Source organism: Rhamphochromis sp. 'chilingali', assembly GCF_963969265.1.
Source record: "Rhamphochromis sp. 'chilingali' genome assembly, chromosome: 1".
NCBI classification, from domain to species: domain Eukaryota; kingdom Metazoa; phylum Chordata; class Actinopteri; order Cichliformes; family Cichlidae; genus Rhamphochromis; species Rhamphochromis sp. 'chilingali'.
Genome location: NC_137929.1, coordinates 46,643,520 through 46,662,041, shown reverse-complemented (window position 1 = coordinate 46,662,041; position 18,522 = coordinate 46,643,520). Strand labels below are relative to the sequence as shown.

The 18,522-nt window shown below is 42.7% G+C and overlaps 1 protein-coding gene across 2 annotated transcripts in view; it reads right to left on the bottom strand.

Moving 5' to 3' along the window:
- Positions 1–16,579, bottom strand: part of LOC308394998 (uncharacterized protein) — a 62,244-nt gene extending 45,665 nt beyond the window's left edge. For both annotated transcript variants that reach the window (XM_080879649.1, XM_080879650.1), the window contains exons 1-2: positions 16,443–16,579; positions 266–2,716 (exon numbers count right to left, since the gene is read on the bottom strand). In XM_080879649.1, coding sequence (XP_080735775.1) covers positions 266–2,443 — 2,178 coding nt within the window. In that variant the 5' untranslated portion in view covers positions 2,444–2,716; positions 16,443–16,579. The remainder of the gene's footprint in view (positions 1–265; positions 2,717–16,442) is intronic.
- Positions 16,580–18,522: the final 1,943 nt, after the last annotated feature.

Below are 18,522 nucleotides of genomic sequence, written 5' to 3'. Positions count from 1 at the left end.
TCTGGTACAGAATACTGAATTGCAGAAATATGTGAAAAATTTGTCCAAATGTTTGTATTCCAAGTTGGTAGTCTTCCTACAGTCATCATTATGAAGGAATAGTGTATAAAACAAACCAAATAGACTTTAAAGTAGCATACATGAAGTTTTTTCAAAACTACAATTCTATAATGGGATCCAAAATCAATTCAAAAACAAAAAACATTGCATGTCAAATAAATAAAAACCGACAGAAAGCAAAAACATCGAACAATCTTCCACTTACCTTCATCTGAGTACATTCCTTGTTACATAAAGAGCAGGTATGAGGAAAGACCATAGGTGAAGCGCCAGTGTAGTCTTGCATCTGGGCCAGCACTGGGATATTCCTTGTCACTTCTACCTTTGCTGGAAGCTGCTTCGTGGAAGCGGGCTGCGGTATATGAATGAAATTCATGAAGTTCTGCATTAGCGGAGAGAGACCCGGAGGAGCGGGCATCATGAGCCCTGGCATGAGGGACGGCTGTGGAACTGGCTTTGCAGCCGAAAAAACTTGAGACTGCAAAGCTTGTCCCATATGCACAGCTGGCTGATTCTGCATCTGCTGCAACCCAATCGGCAGGTTAGGTACCTGGGCCGTCTGCTGCTTCAGTTGCGTCTGCTTCAGTTGTTGCTGTTGCGTCTGCTTCAGTTGTTGCTGTTGCGTCTGCTGCTTCTTCAGTTGTTGCATCTGCTTCAGTTGTTGCTGTTGTGTCTGCTGCTGCTTCAGTTGTTGCTGTTGCGTCTGCTGCTGCTTCAGTTGTTGCTGTTGCGTCTGCTGCTGCTTCAGTTGTTGTTGTTGCGTCTGCTGCTGCTTCAGTTGTTGCATCTGCTTCAGTTGTTGCTGTTGCGTCTGCTGCTGCTTCAGTTGTTGCGTCTGCTGCTGCTGCTTTGGTGGTGGTTGTTGCATTGTCTGTTTCACTTGTTGCTGTTGTACCTGCTTCTGCTTCATTTGCTGTTTGTTCATCTGCTCAGAAACATTTGATACTTGCCCGTGAGTCTTACTCTTGTCTTTGATGTGACTGTCGCTGCTGCTGCTGCCAATGAGTACAAGGCCAGGTCGGCTTGGATGCACACTATGAACTATATTAGGAGTTAGTTGGCTTTTTGATGCTGAATAGCGATCTGGCTCTGGATTTTTCAACGGAAGGGCTTTAGTGACTTCTGCTTTAAGAGATCTTATGTCTGTGTCCGTCTTCGGCAGAGAGAAACCTTTGAAGATTTCTTGAGATGACTGGTTCGGTTGGGTGTGCAGTTGTTGAGCTGGACCACTACTTCGCATTGAGCCATGACTGGTAAAAGAGCTGCCTTGATCACGGGAAGAAACCAAGGTGCTGTTTTTCACCTCTGTCATACTTTTTTGCAGTGATTCTCGACTGTGACCGCTACTATCATAGGAGCCCATCAGCAGCGTACCTCCAGTTCCACCACTACTGGCTCCACTGCTGCTCCTTCCAATTTCATCCCCAAAGCTTCCAGTATATTTTCCAGTATGTCCATAATCAATCACTTTACTTGGTTGGACAATAGGTGACAATTCATCCCGGCACATCCCTTCCCCTCTTGAAGTACTTAACCTTTCCTTTCCACTCATACTTGTGGTGGAATGAGGATCATAGTAGGATTTTGATGGATCTGCTGTGGCAGATCTCTTTGCCTTTTCCATGCGGATTTGTCGTAAGATAAAAGGCAGGTTGTCAGGAGTCATCTGATCTTCTGGGTATGAGATCAGATGTTCCAGGTCCCCTTTTTCAAGTCCAAACTGCATAAGGATGTTCACAGCTGTTTCTGAAGTGTACTTGGGACGAGTAGACTCTGCAGAACCCACAGGTTTGTCTGGCACTGGGTAGTCATAATCACCTAAGCCTGGAATGGATTGCACATTGCGCTCTCTTTCATTCGAGGCATTAAACTTACTGTCGCCAGTGCTTTGATAGCTCAATGAAGCAGATGATGAACAGTATTTAGACGAATCATCCTCAGTTTCCCGTTTGTAGCTTGGCAACCAGTCCATGGAGCTAGTGCTACTTGCAACATCAGGGGGTCTTCGAGAGTTTGAGGACAACACGTAGGAAGTCACATCTTTGCTTGAAGAATGATACTCATGTCTTTGAGTAAAATGACTGCTCTTGTCTACAGGCTGATGACTCACATCCTCTCTGGCTCTACTTATATGCATGTCTATGGACCTCTTTATGTCCTCTTCCATTGAAGTCTTACTCGCTTCTGGCCTGTAGCTCATTATTCCCCCAGATTTTGCAGGAGTCGCAGATGAAACTCCGGAAGAGCTAAAGCTGGACCCAGGCCCAAGATGAGGAGATGTCTTATGAGAGTCTCTCTCTGCCTGCATACTGGACTGTCCATAGTGCCCCTTTGCTGAACTTTGTTTCCCAGAGGCATAGGGGTTATATGAGGGATGGGACATGGTGTTAGCAACCTTCAGAAGGTTTAGTAGACTGATGGCTGCAGCTGTGGGGGTGTTGTGGGTATAAATGGGGCAGGTGTGTTGGTTCGACCATCAACAGCAATAGCGTTATTTATCTGTGTCAACGCAACGTGGGCTTTCAGCTGAGCCAGCCGCAAGCATGCAGCTTGCTGTCCGATCAGTAAAAAGCTTCCTGGGAGCCCACCCAGTAGGGGGCTCTGTTGGGGCCCTGGTGCAGGAGAAGGGGTGTAACGCTTCAATGACAATGGAAAGCTGGAAAGTTAAAAATAAAGAAAACAAAGAATTAAGGTTAATCAGTTGTACTGGGCCTCAGAATCTTGGAAAGATGAAATCCATCGTCTGGGAGGCCTTTTCTTAATTTGCAGACTTCCCGAAGATCATTCATTCATTCGGATTCATTCTGTTAGTATCATCTTCAGGGCTTCACTAGTAAGAAGGAAAGGTAGAAACAAAAGCATCAAAAACAGAGAAAAAGAAAAAACAAGAGATTAAAACAATAGAGACACAGGAGACAACAACAACAAAATAGAAAGGAGGTGTTAATCTCAGAAGAATAAGGTTAATACACTCAACAAAAATATAAACGCAACACCTTTGTTACTGCTCCCATTCCCCATGGGATGGACGTAGAGACCTAAAATTCATTCCAGATACACAATATAACCATCCCTCCCAAACAGTGGTCACAAATCAGTCCAAATGTGTGGTAGTGGGCACATCTGCCATATTGAGATAATCCATCCCACCTCACAGGTGTGCCACATCAGGATGCTGATCTGACATCATGGGTAGTGCACAGGTGTACCTCAGGCTGCCCACAACAAAAGGCCACCCTGGAATGTGCAGTTTTGTCTCACAGCAAAATGCCACAGATGCCACAAGCAATGAGGGAGCGTGCAATTGGCATGCTGACAGCAGGAATGTCAACCAGATCTGTCGCCCGTGCATTGAATGTTCATTTCTCAACCATAAGCCGTCTCCACAGGCGTTTCAGAGAATATGGCAGCACATCCAACCGGCCTCACAACCGCAGACCTCGTGTAACCACACCAGCCCAGGACCTCCACATCCAGCAGGTTCGGGATGTGCTTGACCGGCGTATACGACAGCGTGTACCAGTTCCCACGAATATCCAACAACCTCGCACAGCCATTGAAGTGGAGTGGACCAACATTCCACAGGCCACAATTGACAATCTGATAGACTCCATGCGACGATGTGTTGCACTGCATGAGGCAAATGGTGGTCACACCAGATACTGACCGGTTCTGGGTCCCCAGACCCCCAATAGCGCAAAAAAACTGCACATTTCAGGGTGGCCTTTTGTTGTGGGCAGTCTGAGGTACACCTGTGCAATAATTATGATGTCAGATCAGCATCCTGATGTGGCACACCTGTGAGGTGGGATGGATTATCTCAATATGGCAGATGTGCCCACTACCACACATTTGGACTGATTTGTGACCACTGTTTGGGAGGGATGGTTATATTGTGTATCTGGACTGAATTTTAGGTCTCTACGTCCATCCCATGGGGAATGGGAGCAGTAACAAAGGTGTTGCGTTTATATTTTTGTTGAGTTTAGATCTTCCAAAGCAGGTTATCTTATCCTTCTCTATCCTTTGCATGTCCCTGATCTGTGGATAGAGACACAGAACATACACGCTAGTCGTCCAATGTCCAGATGATTCTAACAAGACCCATGATTAGTACCCAATAAGGTTGAACTAACATATGCACACAAATTTGTGTGCATATGTTGCTACACGGGTGTGTTTTTTTATTATGACGATCTTCAAGTCCAGTCCACAAGTTGCAGTGCTGTGCTGGATAGGCAGCATTCAGAAGAGAGATGACGTATGGCTTGGAAAGTTGGTGAAGGAAGCTGGATCTGCTGTTGACTTTCTGGTAATGACAGCACACAGATGGACCTCAACCGGTGCAAACTGCCATTGTCATGAACACATCCTCCTACCCCCTAAACATGATCGCATAAACCAAAGGAGCATGCTCAGTGGCAGGTTGGTGGCATAGAGCAGCTTATGATGATCTTCTGTCTCCTCAGAGGACATGATTAGACTCCTCCGCTCATCTTGAATTGCAGCAGATAAGGGACTAAAGTTGAGTACCATAATTGATGCTCTGTTGTCTGCTTGCACTTAATTTAACTGGTTATATAAGCTCTCTCCACTTTCAGTGACTTTAGTGTCACTGTAAAATCATTTTACACCGTGGAATAATTTAATTAATCCATACACTATCTGCACAGACATTGTCCTGATCATTATGTAAGGACTTTTTACAAACTTTTCACATATGCAACAGGCTATGTTCCGAGAAGTGCAGTAAAAGCGTCCCAACAATTCTTACATTAAACAACAGCAACAGTGAGAGAAAGCATTGTCACGAATGAAAACCAATGACTATTTTTTTGAAAACCTTTGCAAACCTCAAAAGAAAATTAGTTGGTAAAACTGCAGCTACAAACTACTGAACGTTTGCTGTTTGCTCCCTTTGTGCTTTGATGGCTCTCTAATTTTAGGGACAAACTGTTATCCAGTGCAAAACTGGACTGGTGCATGTCTTCTATATAGATCCTTACTACCAAAGTCATCAATGATGACATCAATGATGACTCAATGATTTCCCTCAATGTTACTATTTTTGTTTGTTTGTTTGTTTTGGGGGGTGGGGGGGGTGGTTGTATTGCTTGTGTTAGCTAGGTTATGCTTAAAAGTAATTTAAGAGAAAGTGAATTGCATAGATACACACACCTACCAGATGTAAAGAAGAATAACGCAATAGGAGAAAAGACTGAAATAAATAAATGTTTAAAAAAAAACATAGATCCTTAAGTGGTAATATAGAACAACACAACTAACCAACAGCTCAGCTAAACACAACATGATTAGTTGTTAATGACATTAGGGCTGCACAATATTAGGAAAACCTGCGATGTGCGATAACTATGATCAATACTGCGATAACGATATGACTTGCGATAAAATAAATATAAAAAAAACAAATACATAGTTTCCGTTTTACTGCAAGTTTTATTTAAATAAAGCTGCTGTATTAGCAGTGTAACAACAAAGTGCACTTTAACATTGAAACATTGCCCCCATAAAAAAAATTCTGAGGCTTGAATTCTGAAAGACATCCTTCCTGGTCTCTAGAATTAGTTTTAAATACATAACTTAAATTATACTGCAAATTATCTCAATGCAGTTGTTCATCATTTTACAACTCACAAAGTAGTTATGATGTAAGTCAAAACTGGAGAGGAAACTTTACTGTAGTGTTTGCGTAGTTTTCAGCTTGGCTCAGTTCAAACATGACGGTCTTGCGGCATGTTTCGTACACTTGTGGAATGGCGACATGGGAAAAGTAATTTTGTGAGGTGTCTCCGGTCCACTTTATGTATCAGACTGGTGAAGCACTCTCTGCTAACTGTATTTATAGGCATCATGTCTTTGTCAAAAAATGTGTAATGACCTCTGTTATTTCTTTGTAGCGCTTTGACGCTTTCTCATAAGGAGTCCCACTTGAAAAACTAATACAGAGACGGCTTTTGGACTGCGGTGCTCTTTGTCTTAACATTAGCAACCTTTGTTTGGTTTGCCCTGTCTTTCTGGAACTCTTCAAACAGTTCTCTGTGGTTGTATTGAAGATGATGGTTCAGAGTAGTCATGTTTCCTCTGGTGGTTGCCACGAGTGTTCGGCAAGTTTTGCAGAGTACCTGTGTTTGGAGAACGTTGTCTTTATCAAATCCAAAGTACCTCCAAATAAGCGAGGTACTATCTTTTTTTTTAGGCACGAGTTCATATTCAGTAGCGTTCTCGTCATGCGTCTCGCTCTCAGCCTTTACAACTCTGACTCGTTGCTGCAGCGTTGTTCGCTCACCACCTGCGTAGGAGGCGGGCCTCTAATCCATTTAATTGGTTAATGCCGTGAAGGGCTCTATTCGACTGGTCAAATGTATAAAGGGGTTTCTTTGATTGGTAAATTCTCTAAAGCACGTGTGTAAACATTTTAAGGTACCCAATTATCGCAGTATACGTCATCTTTTGCGATGGGCCCATCGCACAGGCTGGTATCGCGATGACAATCAATTTTCAATTTATTGTGCAGGCCTTAATGACATCTGTAGTTTTAGTCAAGGATTTAGTTAGCCTACCCTACATTGCAGCTGTCTTTACACTGCCTTTAAGTAAGCACCTGCAGCAGTGGATAAGTGATTTTTGCTCACTGCACATGCGTGGGAGCAGGTTAATGACAGGCGATCTTTTCCATAGTCTGAGCGTCCAACTGTCTTAATGTCTAATGCCAGGCCACTGATAACCAATACCATTACGTCTGGGATGAGTCTTAAGAGCGGGGTTAACGTCAGGGCTCGCAAAATCGCTAGCCCGACGTCCCGGGGCTAGTGATTTTTCCAGTCGGGATACCAAAATCTTTTTCTGCCCTGCCCGTCGGGCTATCATAGGAAGGAAAAATATATGTCAATGCTTTTGCATTCTTTCGGAAATGTAGCTGGATAATTATGTCATTGGCATCAGTGAGCAAGAATTTGCGCTTGTTTTTTGCTTTCACTTTGCAATCGTGCGAACTGTGTATAGAGAGCGACAGTACTGATTGGTGAGTGACGATCATTTGCACACCAATTCCTCTGACATCGTCTTATCAGTCGTTAGCTTACTATGCAAACATGACGAGTGAAATCTCCCGCAGCAAGCTTAAACATGGACAGACATTTGTTTAGAACTCTTAAAGATGTTGAAGCAAGCTCCTTTAAGCAATTACTTTGGTGTTCTTCCATCTCCAAAGAAATGTCAGAAGGAGTCCAAACCACAAAAGAAGCGCGTATTCTCGGAAAAGTGGTTGCAGGAGGTGAGCTGGCTTCAAACAAATGATGAACGCACAGAGATGTGGTGCAGAATGTGCCGTGAAAGTCCCACTCTAGCGGACAAAAACACTGCCTTTTATAAGGACGCAAACGCGCATTGCAACTTCTTATCTGGTGAGTGTCTTTTATTTTGACAGTGAATGCGCACATGCGGACCACTTATGTGCACCCGTGTAAATAACATAATGTTCTGCTGGGTGTGTTGTTGGTTTTCCCTCGATTTCTGAGTCGACAAGCGCCTTTGTTACTGGGACCAGTCATTTTAAGAAAGGCCCCCATTAGAACCCATGAGAAATGCAAGAAATGCATTATTGCTCAGTCTGCAATATCTTTCCCAGAACAAACATCAATTGCAAATAACATACTAAAAATAAACCTGAAAAATCTGTTTAGAACAGCGTACTATGTTGCAAAGAGTGAACTACCACTGGCAAAATTTAGCAGTCTTTGCAAACTTTAAAAAAAAAAAGAAAAGCAAATGTCCTAGATCTTGGTTCCACTTGCCTCTTAACCGTAACTTCAGTGGAAATTTCAAATTCAGGATCTGAAACAGACTGATTCATGTTCTACACAGTTCTTACAAGTTCATAGAAATTTCTGTTCAATTAGAACCAAGTATTTGAGTTGACGATTGTAATTTTTATACAATGTTGTAATTTGTGTTTCAACAATTTTTTGATTGTTTTGTTTCCATTACAATATTATACTTTAATGTATAATATTGTAACGGAAACAAAACATCAATCAAAAAATTGCTCTCTCTTTTATTTGGGCTACTTAAATTTATTTTGGGCTACCAAAAGCTGAAGAGTCCCTGCCCGAAGGGCTACCAGGGATTTTGAAATTTTGCGAGCCCTGAACGTGCATCACTAAAGGAGAGAAAACTTTAATACAAGCCAGGTCTGTGGAGTGGGGGCTTATCATAAGTGAAGGACAAGTGGTTGTTTTTCCTCAATCAGTAGAATTCATGTTGTCAGTATTTGTTGTAAATGCTGCCTTTTATGAATGCATTTAAAATGTGTTGTGGGATTGTGTAGTGTGGCTGTTCCCGTGGGTTTTCCCACCTAACTAGCTTGCAATGAAAATAAAGGAAAACTGTGGCTGTGGGGATACGTTGGATAACGACTGTCGTGCCACTGAGTTAAGTTGGATTGCGCAAAATCTGTGCAGCAGTGAGATATGAGGTGAGACCATAATCCACCAGTCCAGCCACAAGGGGGCAAAAAAGGCAAGGCAATGTATGCAGCTACCGAGGAGCACTGCAACCTCCTGCAGGCCCGCTTACCACCACAAGTCGACAAACAGCGGCTGTAAGGAAAAGCTGTTCGCTTGTGGGTTTGTTTGGGATTTTTTTTTTTTTACAACAACTCTGGGTACATACTTTATTAGTATTTTCCTTAAATGTGTTAAATATATATTTTCTCATCTAAATGTCCACTGAGCTGTGAGCCAGGGGGCGGTAATGCACCTTAACATTGGTTGCCAACCAAGAAGAAGAAGAAGCTGTGAGCCAGGAGGGAGAGAGGGGGTGAGTGAGTGAGTGAGTGAGTGATTCGTTCGCTCTATGATTCCGCACAGGAGGGAGGGGGTGAGCGAGTCCTGAGTGATTCGCTTATGCTTACGATTCAGCACAGGAAGGGAGGGGGTGAGTAGCTCAAATGTGCTGTTAGCATGTTAGCAGAGCGATGCTAGCAGAGGAGCTATTTTCTTGACGTGAGCTTCTACTCGGGGGTTTTTCTTCCAGTTCAGAGCAGAAATTTTTTTGTTACGATACTGGATGTTGTGTTTTTCTCCACAATTGTAATTATAAGCTAGATACATTGTTGCTAACAGCAACAGGGATGAGTCAGTGAGTCACTTGAGCTTGTGAATCATGATTCATGAGTCAGTAAAGTGATTCTCAGGTATTGAACGAATCGCTTCGCGCATCACTACTATCATATCTTTTTTTTACCACTATAACACAGCCTGCATTTTAATATGTGAAATTACTTTTACACCCCATCACCAATGCTGCACAGATTAATTTTACATTATAAAATTATTATTTATGTTGTGACTGTGAGACATGAGTAAGTTTGCGAAAAGGAAGGCAAGGCAAGGCAAGGCAAGTTTATTTGTATAGCACAATTCAACAACAAGGTGATTCAAAGTGCTTTACAGAGACATTAGAAACAAGAACAAATAAAAAGCATGATTTAAAATTGAATAAAACAAGCAAATAAACTAACTAACTAATTAACAAACAAACAAACAACAGTATATAAAATCAAAACAGATAAAATCAGAACAGTAGATAAAATCAGTAGTTAAATGTAAGTTTTGAAATTTAAGCTTAAAGTGTGGATTTGGTGCTTTATTCAAATGCAGCTGAGAACAGGTGAGTCTTCAACCTGGATTTAAATAAACTGAGTGTTTCAGCTGATCTGAGGCTTTCTGGGAGTTTGTTCCAGATATAAGGAGCATAAAAGCTGAATGCAGCTTCTCCGTGTCTGGTTCTGACTCTGGGAACTGATAAAAGACCGGATCCAGATGACCTGAGGGATCTGGATGGTTCATACTGGGTCAGGAGGTCATTGATGTATTTTGGTCCTAAACCATTCAGAGCTTTATAGGCCAGCATCAGAACTTTAAAGTCTATCCTCTGACGGACAGGCAGCCAGTGTAAGGACCTCAGAGCTGGACTGATGTGGTCCACTTTTTTGGTCTTAGTGAGGACTCGAGCAGCAGAGTTCTGAATGAGCTGTAGTTTTCTGACTGTATTTTTAGGTTGACCTGTAAAGATGCTGTTACAGTAATCAAGCCTACTAAAGATGAATGCATGGACTAGTTTTTCCAGGTCCTGTTGAGACATCAGATCTTTTATCCTTGATATATTCTTGAGGTGATAGTAAGCTGACTTTGTTATTGTCTTAATGTGTTTTTCTAAGTTTAGGTCTGCATCCATCACTACACCCAAATTTCTCGCCTGGTTTGTGGTTTTTAGATGTATAGATTGAAGTTCTCTGGTGACCTGTAATCGTTTTTCTTTGGCGCCAAAGACTATTACCTCAGTTTTGTTTTTGTTTAGCTGGAGAAAATTGTGGCACAACCAGTCATTGATTTCCTCAATGCATTTACCAAGAGCCTGTACAGGGCCTCGGTCTCCTGGTGACATTGTGATATATATTTGTGTGTCATCTGCATAGCTGTGATAGTTTATTTTGTTGTTGTTTATAATCTGTGCCAGTGGGAGCATGTAGATGTTAAACAGAAGGGGTCCCAAGATGGAACCTTGGGGAACTCCACATGTGATACTTGTCTGCTCAGATGTGAAGTTACCTATTGATACAAAGTATTTCCTGTTTTCTACGTATGTTTTGAACCAGTTTAGTACAGTTCCTGAAAGACCTGTCCAGTTCTCCAGTCGTTTGAGTAATATGTTGTGGTCAACTGTATCAAATGCTGCACTGAGATCCAGTAAAACTAGGACTGACATTTTTCCACTGTCTGTATTCAGACATATGTCATTAAACACTTTGGTCAGAGCGGTTTCAGTGCTGTGGTTCTGTCTAAAACCTGACTGGAAGGCATCGTAGCAATTATTCTGTTTTAAGAAGTAACTGAGCTGTTGGGAAACTGCTTTTTCAATGATCTTACTTAAAAACGGGAGATTTGAGATCGGCCTGTAGTTGTTCATTTGTGTCTTGTCAAGATTGTCCTTTTTCAGTATAGGTTTGATTACAGCAGTTTTTAGTGATTCTGGAAACACACCTGATAATAAAGAAAAGTTGACGATCTGTAACAGGTCTGACTCTAAAGTCTTTGAGACCTTTTTGAAAAAACTTGTTGGCAGGACATCTAAACAGCAGGAGGAGGAGTTCAGTTGACCTAAGATGTCCTCCAGGTCTTTGCTGTTAATAGGTTGAAACTGTTTCATGGTGTTTAAACAGTTTTTTGGTGGACACAGTACATATCCTGGATCTGCTGTTGATGTACCAATTGCTTGTCTAATTTTTTGGATTTTTTCAGTGAAGAATTTGGCAAAGTCATTGCAGGCCATGGTCGAATGAAGTTCAGCTGCCACTGACACAGGAGGGTTTGTTAGCCTGTCAACTGTAGAAAATAAGACCCGAGCATTATGGCTGTTTTTAGTGATGATGTCAGAGAAGTAGGACCTCCTTGCATTCCTCAGTTGTAAATTATAATTGTGAAGTTTCTCTTTATAAATGTCATAATGAACCTGGAGGTTTGTTTTTCTCCATCTGCGCTCAGCTTTCCTACACTCTCTTTTTTCATTTTTCAGCAGTGTGGAGTTTCTCCATGGAGACTTTTTCCTTCCAGAGATAACCTTCACCTTAATGGGAGCAATAGTGTCCATTACATTTAACATGTTAGCATTGAAGCTATTGACGAGCTCATTGACTGACCCTCTGGGCAGGTCAGGTGTTAATGGGAAGACCTGGTTAAAAATTGCACTACTGTGTTCAGTTATACACCGTTTTGTGATCACTGTTGTTGATATATTTGTGTGGGCTGAGATTTTACTTTCAAAGAAAACACAGTAATGATCAGACAGGCCCACATCAGACACAGTAACCTTTGAAATGCTCAGGCCTTTGGAGATCAGTAGGTCAAGAGTGTGTCCTCTATTATGTGTGGCCTCTGTTACATGCTGAGTCAGCCCAAAGTTGCCCAGAGTGTTACTCAGGTCTTTAGTCCCTTTGTCCTGAGGGTTGTCCACATGAATGTTAAAATCCCCAGCAATAATTACACAGTCAAAATCAACACAGATCACAGACAGCAGTTCACTGAGGTCATTAAAAAAGTCTGTGCAGTATTTGGGAGGCCTGTAAACATTAAGAAACACAACTTTGGATGGGGCCTTCAGCTGTAAAGCCACATATTCAAAAGACTGAAAACTTCCAGGAGATAGCTGCTTACATTGAAATGATTCATTAAATAAGACAGCAACCCCTCCTCCTCTCCTGCTCGCCCTGACCTCACTGATAAAACTGTAGTTAGGAGGGGTCGTCTCGATGAGAACAGCTCCACTGTTACTTTGGTCCAACCAAGTTTCAGTTAAAAACATAAAATCAAGGCTGTGCTCAGTGATTAAATCATTAATTAAAAATGTTTTCCCAGCTAGAGATCTAATGTTTAATAAAGCCAACTTAAGTGTTTTAGAGGTATTACTTGTCCCCTCATGTTTGGGAGCAGTCTGTGGCACACAAGGTATGTTTACTATGTTTAAAGATCTTTTAGAGTGCAGCTCTCTGTGTTTTGACCAGGCCACATGTCTCCTGTCACCTAAAAGTACAGAAATTTTAAAACCTTCTAGTAAACAGGGTCCCAGCTTCTCCTGGGAAAAGTCATCACTGCCATAATCCTCACAGCCCGGACCCTTCACATATCACATATCAGACTGCGGAGACAGGGCATGAAGAGGAACTAAGGGGGGCGAGGCTGGGCAATGTGACTTCGATTGCTCTGTTGAGGGTGGGGCTCGATGGCGAACCTTTGGCCGCTCTGGTGGGGGGTTTATGGGGGACAAAAAGGGATTGGGACGGGGGGTAGATCTGAGCCCAGCATTGACCTGCTCCATCATCTCCTCAGTGAATTTCAGGTGTGGGGAGGAGGGAGAAAGGGAGGGGGAGGAGGGTGATGGCCTGTCAGGGGTTTGGGGGACTGGGGAAGGTCGTGGTCCCTTGTCCTGGTCGTTGGTGTTGTTGAGAGAGTTGGAGGCAAATAGGGACCCCTCTTCTTGCCTTAGATGTCTCTCCTTTCTGAGGCTCTTCCTCAGATGCCATGGATGTCTCTCCTTTCTGAGGCTCTTCCCGGGTGGGGGCAAATGGAGCTCCTCCTCAAGGTTTCTGCTGGGCTTTGTCTGTTCTTGGAGTACTGTTTGTTCCTCTTTATGAGATAACTCCTCGTTTATCTCAGCCTTGGCACCAAGCACGGATGGATGACGTATGGAATAAAACAAGTTGGAGGTGAACAGTTTCACCCCTGACTTGTTAAAATTAAATCCATTTGCTTTGAACAGATGCCTGCGTTCCCAAAAAATATTAAAGTTGTCGATAAAATGCACTGAGTGGTCAGCACATGCTGATATAAGCCATTTATTCAGTGTAAACAACCTGCTGAATCTCTCGTCTCCTCCTCTGACCGGCGGTACAGGTCCACTGATGAATACAGCTGCATTCAGAGAGTTTACAGTATTTAATAATCCAGTAAAGTCCCGTTTCAGAACCTCCGACTGTTGTTTGGACACATCGTTTGACCCTGTATGCAGAACAATGTTTGTCACAGTTGGATATTCATCTGCAATTTGAAGAATTCTCTCCTTCAGGTTGTTGACCATATCGTTAGGAAAGCAGAGGACTTTAGTGTTCTTACCGCACATCCTTTGTACATCCTTTACGGCAGAGTCACCCACAATCAGAGTTTCAGGCCTAGCCTTTAGCTTTCCCTGTGGCCTTTCACTTTTCAACAGATTTTCAGACCTTATTTCGCTGCTTTTAGATGGATGGTTGTCCGATATAGATCCAGGGTCCTTTGATAGTGGAGCAAATCTGTTTTGCAGTTTCACATTCAGTTGTTTTGGAGGTTTGTTGTTAACCTTCCTATTCACGGTTGTCCAGTCCTGTTTCCTCCCGTATACAGGGGTAGAAGAGCTTCTCTGTCTCGTAGGAAGTGAAGGCCAGTCGGTTTCAGAGATTTCAGCTCGCTGTGCCCTGCCTGTGATACGTCCTCCCCCTTCCAGGAGACATGATTTATGTCTTGGTTTTGCACCAAGACAGTCTAAGGGGGGATTATCACTTGAGGATTTATAATAATGCACAGAGTCTACTTTCTTGGTCATGTTATCTGTGCTCCTTAGCTGTGTACTAGCTTGCTCATCGCCATTGTTTTGAATCAAAGGCAAGGTTGTTTCATTTCCACACAGTCCATTTACCTCCACGTTTACTTCTAAGCGATGAATTTTTGTCTCCAGTACTGCAATCTTCTGCAGGAGGCTGTGGTAGTCATCTGTGGAGAGGGAAGGCATCTTGTTGCTAGTTAGCCTAGCGGTTAGCACCTTTCCAGGCTATTGAGGCTGCTCGGTGCCCAGACGCTGTAATCAGGCTTCAGCTGTGTCTAGGCCACAGACACACGGAGCGCTGAGGATAAGGTAACCATAAAATGTTGCTGTTTCTGTTAAGAACACTCTAGTCCTAATGATCTACAAGTGTCCAGAAGTTATCGCAGGTAAGCTCACACGGAAAAAAGGGAAAAAATCAGCATAAAAATCAATAAAAATCAATATAAGAAGCAAAGCATTCAAGAGCAAAGAGGTGAAGCGTCCACACAAGGAAGCATGGCAAAGGGGGGAAATAAGGTATGATTCTCCCTGAAATAAGCTATATGATTCTCCCTGAAATAAGCTATATACCAAATAATTATAATACTAATGCAGTCACATAGTGTAGTATGGCTGTTCCCGTGGGTTTTCCCACCTAACTAGCTTGCAATGAAAATAAAGGAAAACGGTGGCTGCGGAGATACGTGGGATAACGACAGTCATGCCACTGAGTTAAGTCGGATTGCGCAAAATCCGTGCAGCAGTGAGATATGAGGCGAGACCATAATCCACCAGTCCAGCCACAAGGAGGCAAAAAGGCAAGGCAATGTATGCAGCTACCGAGGAGCAATGCAACGTCCTGCAGGCCCGCTTACAAACTACCACCACTAGTGATGGGACGTTCTGTATCGAGGCTTCGGAGCGTGTGTCGAGTAATGGAGGGGGCGTTTCCGCGAAGCGCGTATCGAGGCTTGCTTCATTTATGGGAGGAGCTGAAAATGATGACGTCCGAAGCCTCGCTGCCCGGCTGTACCACGTGACTGGTTCATGAAGTGGTTCGAACTTTGCCGCGAGATATGACAGCGATATAAACCCCTCAGACTTCAATCAAAATGTGGGTGTTTGATGGAGAGTTGCGGTTAGTGAGAGTTTGGAGACCGTTTGGAGGTTTATGAGAGTGAGGAAAGTCAGGAGAGAATGGAGCCAGCTAAGAAGAGGAGGATGTCCTCCCCTGTGTGGGAACATTTTGATCTTATTCCTCCCAACAAGGTATGTAAATTTCTACAGAAGATGTATTTTCATGATACTGATGGTGCAATACAATTTATGTTGAGCTGTCTTGACTTTTGTACAAGGTGAAGTGTTTTCTATGTGCCAGGGAGCTGGGATATAACAACAACAACACCTTATCCATGCTTAGGCACTACAGAGCTTTGCATGAGAATAAGGGGGACACCGATTGTGGAGCAAGACCAGGTGAGCCATCAAATGCAATGATAATATAGGATGCAGTAATGTTACTAAATGATATAACAATATTATACAACTGTTATAAGTTACGTATGTGATATTTATATTTGTGCTTTATCTTTATTGTCTTTCCTCAGGAGAACAATCTCAAATAGACGAAGACCTGGTCAGCATGGTGATTGAGGACTCCCAGCCATTTAGCATTGTGGAGGACAAAGGATTCAAAAGATTTGTTAAATCATTAAATCCTAGCTATGTTCTCCCCACTAAAAAGGTCATAAAAGCAGTGAAAATTTAGTTTTTACAGAATAAAATGTGAACAGGTAGTGTGTAGCTGTCCATACCTCAACGTTACAAAAGCACAACCACTGTCCACACCCCAACCACACCTCACCTCACAGTAAATGATCATTTCCATTTCAAGCATTTCCAAATAATCATTTCCCATACTGCCACTATAAATATACACAGTATACTGCCATCACTACAATATACATGTTTTACACACTCCTTTTGTTGTTGACATTTACAGGCTGTGTGCAAAATGCCACACTCTTCAAATTCATGCCAGCTATTATTTTTGCTAGAGCAAATGAAGCTTCATGAAGCTTCGCGTTGGGGTGAACCAATTGGATGAAAAGCTTCAGTGCTTCATGGGGCTTCATCTGCCCATCACTAACCACCACAACTCGACAAACAGCGGCTGTAAGGAAAAGCTGATCGCTTGCAGGTTTGTTTGGGATTTTTTTTTTTTTTTTACAACAACTCGGGGTACATACCGTGCTTTATATGTGTGGAATCCGTTTGTTCTGATGTGCTCAAATGAATCCTCACGAAGAACTTCTTGCAATCTACAGCTTTGCTAACGGAAAGGAAACGCTAACCACGTGACCCAGCGCAACGATTTCCGTTTCAATGGTCTGCCTTCAAAATAAAAGCACGAAGGGAAACGACAACTTTCAAGATACTGTCGTAATTCCACTAACGCATTCCGTGCATCATACTATTGATATTATTCTTATTATTAGAAGGAATTAGCACTTGTTTTTCTGAAAACAACTCATATATAAATGTCCTTGATGATGATCTATCATATCTTTTTTTACCACTATAACACAGCCTGCATTTTAATATGTGAAATTACTTTTACACCCCATCACCAATGCTGCACAGATTAATTTTACATTATAGAAATATAATTTATGTTGTGACTGTGAGACATGAGTAAGTTTGCGAAAAGGAAGCATGGCAAAGGGGGGAAATAAGGTATGATTCTCCCTGAAATAAGCTTTCTGCCAAATAATTATAATACTAATGCAGTCACAAGTAATAATATCACAAGTTCCCCTTTTATTCATAAAATTTTAATATATTGAATGATGACTGCTTAGTCCTCCGTAAAGATTGAAGCCCCGATTTGCAGACGCTATGCGCAGAGGTTTGGGACCATAAGTCTTATTGTAAACATACCACGGCAGATCCGACGATGTTTCCATGAACATGCTTTTCAGCATCTCTTTATTGACCACAAGCAGAAAACAAGCAGAAGAGAACAAGAGTAATATAATAAACAACATCACAATGATATATGGGAATATGACAGTAAATACTAAATATTAAACATTATTGTGCAGCACATAAGATCAACAGAACACAGTGTGCTTTGAGGTAGGAGCCAAAAGGGGTGTAGTTTGTGGGTGTGATCACCCGTGTGTACACCTGTGAGCATGGACGCGCTTGTTTTTTTAAAAGGTTCCTTCATGTAATGATCTGCTAGAGGGTGGGGGGGGGGGGGGGGGGGGGGCACAGCCCCGTCCTCCAGGGCATGAAGCAGGTATGGAGGAGATCAAAACTCCAGACATCCAGAGGCCCCCAGAACACAAGAGACCAAGGAAGACCCACAGAGGGGCAGCTGCGCCACTGTCCCAGAAAGAGCTGAGGAGAGTCCCAGATGACGGGTCACTCAGCAGGAGCGGAGCAGAAGCCAGGGGGAGTTGCAGTGATGTGCCCGTGAGCTCCGCCGGCAGCCAGCTGTGCCTGAGTGACCGAGCCTCAGGCCGAGGGCACCCTACCTCCGAAGTGGCCCGAGCGAGCCCCAGGCTCCAGGCCCCGATAAGCGGCCGCCAAGGAGTGAGCCGGTGTGTACCTGGACGCCCATCCCCAGACACAAAGAACCACCAACGCACCAATGTCTGAGGGAGTCCGCCACCGGGAGGGGAAGTGGTGGTGGGGGGAGATAGGCCTCCAAACCTTGGAGGGCCTGAGATGTCCCCAGAGAGGTGGCGTCTGATACCCAACCTGACATATAGACACAGACATACAGGCACACACAGACACAAACATCCATTACCACCCTCATGCTCTCATTACTTTTGAAAAGTCAGGTCAAGGCTCCAAAAGCCCAAAGGCGAAATGAGGGTGGCAGCTCACAACAGTTTTTGTTTGCTACATGTATCATTTTAGTTCAGCTGGGTGTCTTTCCTTTTGTTATATTCCTTTAAGAGTTCAAAATGTGTTAATTACATAAATAAAATGTAATTTTCTCTGTAGCACTTCATGGATTTCATAAGCAACACACCTTAGTTGCTCTGTGGATTATTTTAAAAAGCAGTTAAAAACTTTTCTGTTCAAACAAGCCTTTTGTTGATCTACATATTTTATATTCTTTACATTATTTACATTTGATCTTTTACATTGTGTACAATGTCTATTGATTGTATTGTTTAATTTAATATTTGTGTACAGCGCTTTGACTGACTGTCTGTGAAAAGCGCTTAATAAATAAACTTTACTTACTTTAGTTGTTCACACAAAGCATAAAGGTAAAAAAACAACAATATATACAGTGTTATCTTCATT